Source organism: Cicer arietinum, chromosome 6 (assembly GCF_000331145.2).
Source record: "Cicer arietinum cultivar CDC Frontier isolate Library 1 chromosome 6, Cicar.CDCFrontier_v2.0, whole genome shotgun sequence".
Taxonomy (NCBI): domain Eukaryota; kingdom Viridiplantae; phylum Streptophyta; class Magnoliopsida; order Fabales; family Fabaceae; genus Cicer; species Cicer arietinum.
In genome coordinates this window covers 13953628-13962801 of record NC_021165.2, presented here as the reverse complement: position 1 = coordinate 13962801, position 9174 = coordinate 13953628, and the positions used below count along the sequence as shown (strand labels likewise).

The window sequence follows — 9174 nt, the reverse complement described above, 5'->3', positions numbered from 1 at the left end:
TTCTTCTTCTTCTTCTTCTTTTCATCCGGATTCACAAACGGACTTTGATTGACGACACTTTTAACTCGCCTCCTTGGTTTATCTTTCATTCTCGTAATTATGTTTGACGTTGCTTTTGCTGAACTGTTCACGTTAGGCTCACATTCGACTTCATCCCCAACATTCTCAAAAGGGTTACTAATTCCCACCTCATCTGTTGACAAATAGTATCTTATTAACAAGTCTAATTGCATATCATAAATATTTGATAAACAAAAAAATTCAATATTCATACCATCAAATTCATGATCGGATTCATGCATTGGTTGACGTTTACACAATTCTTCTTTCAACAATTTTACCTCACCCTCAAGAATTGAAATCTTCTCTTGGGACTGCCTATTCTCCGCCACCAATCGTTGATAATCAACATAACGTACAATTTGATTTTCTTGTTTATGCAATGCTTCATTTACCATGTCAAATTCAAGTTCTTCATTTGTGGCAGTTAACTCTTCAATTATCTTGCAAAGCGAAAAATAATTAAAACACACACATTATTATTAAATAATTTATACAATTAAATAATATAAATGCTTACCATGTTATTTTGAAATGCTTTTAATATTGTTTTCTTCTGACACTGTAAGATTGGCCAATTCAAAAATCTCGGGAAACTAAACTTGGGAAGAGATGGTTCACCCAATGACAGATGGTTGAACGCCCATATCTAAAACAAATATTAATGACTTAATAGATGTATTTTAATTTAAAGACAACACAAGATAAAAAATGGTGACATAAAACGATATTAAATATATACCTGTAGAACAGCTGCACAACCTATTATGTGTGTTTGCGAATCTACCTTCCCCTCTTTCAACATAATTTCAATCCTATCCATTTAAAGCACAATAACGCGTAGCACGTTGCAGTGAGAATAAAATAAATGATATATAGTTTATTGGCGAGGTATTGTCCCATTTATTGGCGAGATATATAGTGAAAATAAATTATATAAAGGCTACAAAAATTGACTTTCTGCATACGATACATGTGAAGCAACACACCAATCATTTCACAAGTTACATCTTTTCCTCTAAACAACTTCAATGTATCACATTCCTCATTTTCATATTCTTTCAAAGACTCACCTACTATTGGTAGTCATATAGCTAAACATACATCACTTGGAGTAAAATTAACTATCCTACTTCTAATCCTAAATCCCCCACTACGTCCATCCCACCTACTAGCCAACTCTGACAATAAAGCACCAGAAATTTGTAATTTTTTTGGCATATCTAAAACCCATTTGAATGGAGTTGTCATAATTTGAGTTCGATTTGCATTTGACAAATGAAGGTTGATTTCATGCAACAAATTTGGTAAACATGCATGTCTCGCACGTATCTGAAAATTATGAATATATAGTTAATATTGATAAATAAATTGCAACAATACAAATATAACTAATTTATAAATTCCTTACATTTTTTTCTTTTGTCAGTGTCATGTCTTAAAGCATCAAAACTGCATAAAAATAAATACCAAAATATTAACAAGTCAAATCAACATTCATATTAACATTCTGTTTGGTTACTGTTTCGGCATACAAAGTGTTGCTTCCAAAAAATCCTAAAAATCCTAAAAATAAAAAAATCCTAAACGAAGAAACTAAAATAGAAACCCTAAATCAATAACTAAAAATAGAAACAAAGAAGGCAAAAATAGAAACCCTAAAAATAAAAAATCCCAAACGGAGAAGCAAAAATAGAAACCCTAAATCAATAACGAAAAACCCTAATGATATGGAAAAGTAAACTTACAGTGATGAAGATACAGAAACGGCAGAAGATCGGAAACGAAGATACAGAAACGGCGGGCAGAAGATCGGCAACGAAGATACAGAAACGGCGGCCAGAAGATCGGCAACGAAGATACAGAAACGGCGCCCAGAAGATCGGCAACGAAGATACAGAAACGGCGGGCAGAAGATCGGCAACGAAGATACAGAAACGGCGGGCAGAAGATCGACAGAATCAAAGAAGATAGGCAAACGAAGAAAACGACAGAAGAAGAGAAGAAGATGGAATGGTGGAGAACAAGATAGAGAAGAGAGAGAAGAGAGAATGAGAAAAAAAAAGGGTTTCTGAGGAATAGAATGAAAATCACTAAAATGACTAAAATATCCCTAAGTATATATACGTCTTTATGTTTGTATACGTATACGGTATACGTATACGGTATATGTGTTTGTATATGTGTTTAAAGATGTGTTTAAATAACATTTCTCTTTTTTAAATGATGTGTCAATAAAAGGGTGGCGTGGCAGACGCTTATGTAGAATAAACTCATTATTATATTATTTTTGATTAAAAAATATAATTTAAATTTTTAAAAACTATTATTATAATTGTGACAATATTTTTAAAAATACAATTTTATTATTAAAATTAAGTTAAAAGAAAAAACACCTAAAATCATGAACCCAAAACAAATCAAAATCAAAAACATTCATGAACCCTAACAGAATGTGATCTGGGACACGATGGGTGCGTGCCTCGGTAGGAAAGAGATCACCGGAGTATAGCACAAGATCCCAGAAATCAACATCAACAAGGGAGTAAAAGAGGCCGAGGAAGAAAACATAGCAGCAAAAGTAGTAAATTTGATGTGTAATGCAAGTGAGTGGTTGCTGGAAAACCAAGAACCCGAATTGGGGACAACAACGAAAACAAGAAAGGAACCTGGGTTGTCACATCCTTGTGGAGAGGTTCTGTTCGATAAAGGTCCTTGTGGAGAACAAACAAGGAATGGGCAGCGATCACATTATGAGCGATAAGAGGAAGAATGACGAGAAGGTTTATGATAATGGGTTATTTTCATAATCGGAATGGGCAGAATTGCAACTCCTTCGTGGTACTCTCAGAAATCTGATTCCGCCACCACCATTGCAGTAACCCGACTCAGTAGAAGGTATTGGGTCCACAGAGAAACTCAGATTAGCCAATGTGAAGAACTAGGATCCTTCACAACTTCAAATTTTCAAGCCATCATCAAGTAGGGTAGCTGCAAAAGATGGGTTATTAATTGAGCATTGGCCAACATACATGTTGCCTAAACGTCCACCGTCAGAACCACCAGACCTGGTTGGTAATATGGGGTGCGTAAACATTCAATGAGTAAGATAAAATGGAGTCGAGTCGTCACAGTGGGTGTTTCATTACACATCAGATTTGGGACACGATGAGTTGATGAATGTTTTTGATTTTGATTTGTTTAGGGTTAATGATTTTAGGTGTTTTTTCTTTTAACTTAATTTTAATAATTAAATTGTATTTTTAAAAATATTGTCACAATTATAATAATGGTTTTTAAAAATATAAATTATATTTTTTAATTAGAAATAATATAATAATGAGTTTATTCCACATAAGCGTTTGCCACGTCACCCTTTTATTGACACGTCATTTAAAAAATGACAAATTTGGACTCAAATTCTGTTTGAGTACTAAAACTGGGGACAAACAAAATGGTGGGGAGACTACTTTCAATTTTCACCTATAATAGGGAGACCAAAAGTGCAATTAAGCCTTATAAAAAATATAAATTTTACATATCGAACTTGCAAACTCAATGGAAGCCACCATCGAGCGTATATTGAGATGATTATTTTGACAATAGTCATTACTTCATTTACCTATATTAGTAAATAAAAAAAAATATTATTTTAAAATTTTTAAAATAAATTTTTAAAATCTCAATCAAATAAACCAATTGATTCTTCGTTAATTCAATTTAATTCGGATTTTGTGAAAAAAATTATAAAAATCAGATCAAATAAATGTGACTCTTTCATTTTGTTTAAATATCTTTCCTCCTAAAAATCAAACCAAACCCCACCTATTACACCGGCAGTAATGGTGGAGGTTTCAAGTGTTATCACACTATGGATTTGTTTATTTCTATGAATAATTTATTTTAATTTATAAGAAAATAATAATTTAGTTAAATTTGTTATTATATTACCAAAAATAGTAAAGTACTCATCAAAGAAAATCTTAATCAGCTGCATATAAATGTTATATTATTAAAAAAATATTTATTATTTGGTACATTAATATATCAATTTTTTTTTGACGTCGAAGATAATTTCTTTAATAAAAATTTAAAAATAAATTAAAAATTAAGACCACAAAAATATAAAGCGCAGTTTTTTCAATTCATATACAATTCAAATTATAAAAGAAGTATAATTAAAAATAGAAAAATTCAATGAATGCATCATCATTTTGATGAGTAAATGACTTAAAATATTAAAAGTAGAAGAATTTAATATTACAAGAATATAATAAATTTGTATAAATTTATAAGAGTACTTATTAACCCTTCTACTAAAAGAAATAAAATAATATTTTATTTTAATGACTAAAATGATATTGCACCCATTAAAGCCACCCGAAACACTATTAATCCAAAAAAATTAAATAATAAAGATACAACCTTTTCACACCAAATTAGTTAACCCTATATTAATTCAGAGCTTAATTGGTCACACAAGTAGGATGGCCTATCTATCGCAGAGGTTGGGTACAAAGAAGAGTTTAAACCAATTCTTGCTTACAGATCAGAGCCACTCTTCATAACAGTTCAAATAGCAAACGGATGACTCATACTAGTCCACTTTTTTTAGCAAACTAAAAAAAAAAAAAAAACACATTAGTATAACTTTTGAAGTTGTAGGTATGGATTTATTAATTTAAATGCTAATTGCTTTCGGCCCTTTCACACAGCAAATTAAAGAACAGTTGTTGTGGTAACGTTCTTCTTTTTTATTTTAAATAGTTTCTGGCTGATCACTATATAAGTTTCCATATGGCCATTATATATTTGTGTGCTGGTGCTAACTGAATTTTGTGCATCTAGTAATGAACTTCTCAAGGGTACATTTAATAACTTGTTTATGTATGCAGAACTTTGCATGAAAAAGATGATGAGGACCAAATATTTCCAAGTGCAAAGTTTTTCTACATAGTTCTAGTATGCAGTTTTTCGTGGTATCTAATATAGGGTGTTCAAAAAGACTAAAAATTGAACCAAACTGTAGAACTGAACAGAACCGAACTATTTTTAAACTGAACTGATTTATAAAAATTGAGAACCGAACTATTTATGAGCTGATTTTTTAAAACTAGATAGAACCAAACTGAACTAGTTTTCAGTTCAAAAAAACCAAACCGAACCGGTTTTTAGTTCAAAAAACTGAATTGAACCGATTTTTAATTTGAAAAAACTAAAACCGAATTTGTTTTTTAGAAGTAATTAGAGGTAATTATATAAAATTTGGTTTACAAACCAGTTCGGTTCGGTTCAAAAATAAATCGGTTCACCGGTGTATAAATCAATTTGGTTCGATTTTTTGAACTGAAAATCAGTTCGGTTCAGTTTTTTCAAACTAAAAATCGGTTCGGTTCAGTTTTTAAATGATTATAGTTAAGAACTGAAATTTGCCCACCCTAGATTCCATTGATGAATCTTCTAGTACTCTTGGGAGCAACTAGAATGATGCCACCAGCAACAGCATTGTACTACAATGCTTGGATTTTAGTTGGAACCATTTTCAACTTCTTTATTTTTCACTATAGAAAGGCACGGTGACAAAGATACAAGCACTTGATGCAGGGGTGGCTTTTATGGCTATATTGCTTTACTTTGCACTAGGACAGGAAAATGTAAGTCTCAATTGGTGGGGAACTGCTGGTGAGCATTGTCCTTTGGCAATTTGCCCAACAACCAAGGCTATAGTGGTTGATGGTTGCCCTGTCTTCTGATGACATTGCTTCTTTTGTTGTGTTAATTTATTTTAATAGCAAAACTTCATGCCAGTACTTCAAATTCAAATCTATTATATATATTTAAAACATACTCTACTGTCACTTTATACTATTTTCTTCACATAAGTAAATATTTTTCACCTCAGCTCAAAAGTTGACGTGTACGGCTTTATAAACTCGGTTTCTAAATAATTGTTTTCATAAATTCTATACACTATCTTATATTATATCTCTTATTTAAATATTATTTCATAATGTCTACTCAAAATTTTCTAAATTATTCTCACATTATTATTTCATAAGGTTTGTCCAACATTTTTCACATTAATTCCACATTACTACTCAATTTTTTTTTGTCTGCATTAATCAACTTTCTCATTTTCGTCTCTACGTGCCATCTACTTATTTACTAGCAATTGTATACATCTTTTTAGAATATATGATATTGAGATTGTTTTTGGTGGTGTTGATCCTCCTCACTACAAGGGAGAGCACACTTATGTTCCTGTGACAAGAAGAGGATATTGGCAGGTTATTAATTAATCAGCAAATATAATTTTTTAGTACTTAATATTGTTTTTTTTTCTTTCCAGTTTGATATGGGAGATTTAATTATTGATGGTAATCCACTGGTATGTGTAGATTACTGTCACCAGAAATGCCAATTTATTTTCCTAGTATATGATAACATTTTCATAAATAATTTCATTGGTTTGACTTGTTCTTATTGTCATTCAGGATATTGTGCTGATGGTTGTTCGACCATTGCAGACTCAGGGACTTCTTTGTTGGCAGGTCCAACGGTATGAATAAATGCTTGTAGATATAGATTGATATTTAACCTTTTCTTTTTTTGACTGTGGAATTTGATAGATTGGTAGATTTGGCACTGATGTTAATTGTAAAGCAACTGTCACATGGGATAGTGGTTACTCCTTTCTATTTTACTTTTAGATTGTACACAATTTTAACATGTTATACTGTATCCAGCACTCTATTGGTTCTTCGATGAGACACTGTCGTTTAGTTGGAGACTTTAGAAATTGAAAATTTGTGTTGTATTGTTTAAATATCCAACTAAAATCTCACAAAATAATGAAACTGAGATAAGAACTAAACTAATGTTACACAGAATGCGTGAGATTCAAACTAGAGCTTAATAAAGAGACCATATGTTGGTTAGATCAAGGAGTATCAAATATATAGAAGCTACACACAATCATGCATGCATTCAGATAACTTTTGTTTAAATATTCTACCAGCTATAGCACGTAGTAGCAAAATTTTCCAAGTTTACATAGCTATAATATTTTGATGAGGATGTAACATAGTATATATTCCTGGAAGGTTAAAATTCATATCTAGACATACCATGCAAGAATAAGGAATTGTCCCTTAAAAAAAGTAAAATAGGTAATTTATGAACAAAAACAAACAATGTTAACCGCATAAGAACATTCATTTTCCTAAACAATAGGAGAATAATTGGCCATAGTTAAAATAAATAAACCAACAAACATATAAATACACTGATAAAATTTACTTAAAGAGACACACTACACTGTCATCTACAAACCAACAATCCAAACACGTCACATGAAACAAATTAAAAAGTTATTTTGATCCCTTAAACATTGAACCAATTTCCTTCCATCAATATCTTCATGGCCTCTGCTAGCACCCTTTTACCAAAAATATGGTTTTGAAGATTTTTGCGATAGGAATTAATGAGAAAAGAAAGTTCAAAACGCAGACCACCCTGCAATAAACAGAACTTCCAAAACATTAAGCAAAAATATATGATTACAATTTTAACACAAACAAGATCTGAATTAAAACATCATAATTGGAATTCTCCCAAAAATATTATTTTAAGTTGAAAAAACATAATTTGAAACATAGAGCAAGAGAGGTTTCAAACCTTGGTGAATTCTAGTGCTCTTTGAGCAACATAATTTCCAAATGGATCTCGAACAACAGTTAAGAAATCACGACTTGTCATTATCTCCTCAACTATAACAGCAACATCATTCTCTTCAGAGTATCTCAATAGATCTTCCACCACATTGCTAGCATGTTTGTCCATAGAAAGCCTAACAAAATTGCCGTGAAGCACTTCTATCACCATTTTCTTTACTCCCATTTTAATTACATATTGCAACACATAGTTTCTTTATAAAAACAAAACAAAAAAATAATCAATTATCACATACTAGTACCAGTTTTAAAATAATGGATAATTTAAAAAATAAATAATAATAATAATAAGTTGAAGAGTGTAGAATCAAACCCATATGGATCTAGTGCTAGAACCATAGCATTACAGACTATTCCTGTCATCAGCAGTTCTAAGGGCATTCCCCCAACATGGCCAAGACATTTTTGAATAGCCGTACATCCAACTTTATCTGTTGCAACTTCAACACAATTTTGTGCTACTTTATCCAAGAGCATCTGAAAGAAAGTTATCAATTAATGGAGGAAAAAGTTATCAATATTTATAAGTGGGGACAACTCTCACTTTGATTTTGCTTTTGGTATTGAGTTTGGCTCAAACTTAATTAGTTCTAGGAGACATATATATTCAAGCAATCATATTAAAACAACCAATCAATCATATGTGCCTAATATCAAACACCAATATCACAAGCAACATATAGTCAAAAGGAAAGAATGAGGGAGATAGAGAGAGGTGGCATTAATTACTTTTTTGTAGTTGGGCTGGAAAAGTTTCAAACACTGCAGTATGACATAACTACCATTAAGATTTTTCATCAATGCAACAGTGATACAATTCACGGTATACAAAATATGATATAACGTAAGAGGGTGATTAATATTCTCCAGCATGTTCTGCATAACTCGAGTTCTGCAATAAAATTATACAAATCATCAATAATATAAATTTTGAAAAAATAAAAATCAAATATAATAATATTGGAGGTTTTTTTTTTTTTTATAAAAAAAATCTACCACTACAATAAGTTTCATGTCATATCAAGTTTATTACGTCTCTATGATCATAATAAAGGCCATTTGATCACCACACTATCAAACATCATGATCAAAATGACACCAAAGTTCCTACTCAATGGTTCTACGTAGAGCATCACACCCAAAATTACTTCCTATCCATATTATACCACCTATATAAATGCAGTAACAAAAATAATAAGCTTTCAAAACATATCAACAAGTTTCAAAAAGAAACCAATATCAACTAACAATTTCAAAACAGAACAGATCATGTGGTATGCGTTTTTGACAATTTTTAACAATTTCAAAACATAACAGATCATGTGTAAAAGAGATTTAATATATATATATATATATATATATATATATATATATATATATA

At 31.0% G+C, this 9174-nt stretch overlaps 1 protein-coding gene across 2 annotated transcripts; it reads right to left on the bottom strand.

Moving 5' to 3' along the window:
- Positions 1-7189: 7189 nt before the first annotated feature.
- On the bottom strand, positions 7190-8420 carry LOC101492669 (pumilio homolog 12-like). 2 transcript variants are annotated; one of them, XM_073370464.1, is made up of 4 exons: positions 8338-8420; positions 8107-8270; positions 7738-7987; positions 7190-7575 (listed from the first exon to the last, which is right to left on the bottom strand). In XM_073370464.1, the coding sequence occupies exons 2-4, from the start codon at positions 8268-8270 to the stop codon at positions 7444-7446; spliced, it is 546 nt and encodes a 181-aa protein (XP_073226565.1). In that variant the 5' UTR covers positions 8338-8420; the 3' UTR covers positions 7190-7443. The 2 variants fall into 2 exon arrangements, with proteins under 2 accessions (XP_073226565.1, XP_073226566.1); XM_073370465.1 differs by having other exon boundaries at positions 7738-7909; positions 8107-8398.
- Positions 8421-9174: the final 754 nt, after the last annotated feature.

Coding starts and splice junctions, on each gene's coding strand:
- LOC101492669 (XM_073370464.1), bottom strand. CDS start 8,270: ATGCTCTTGGATAAAGTAGCACAAAATTGTGTTGAAGTTGCAACAGAT. Junction 7,988..8,106: donor CTAGCACTAGATCCATATGG/GTTTGATTCTAC, acceptor GTTTTTATAAAG/AAACTATGTGTTGCAATATG. Junction 7,576..7,737: donor GAGCACTAGAATTCACCAAG/GTTTGAAACCTC, acceptor TGTTTATTGCAG/GGTGGTCTGCGTTTTGAACT.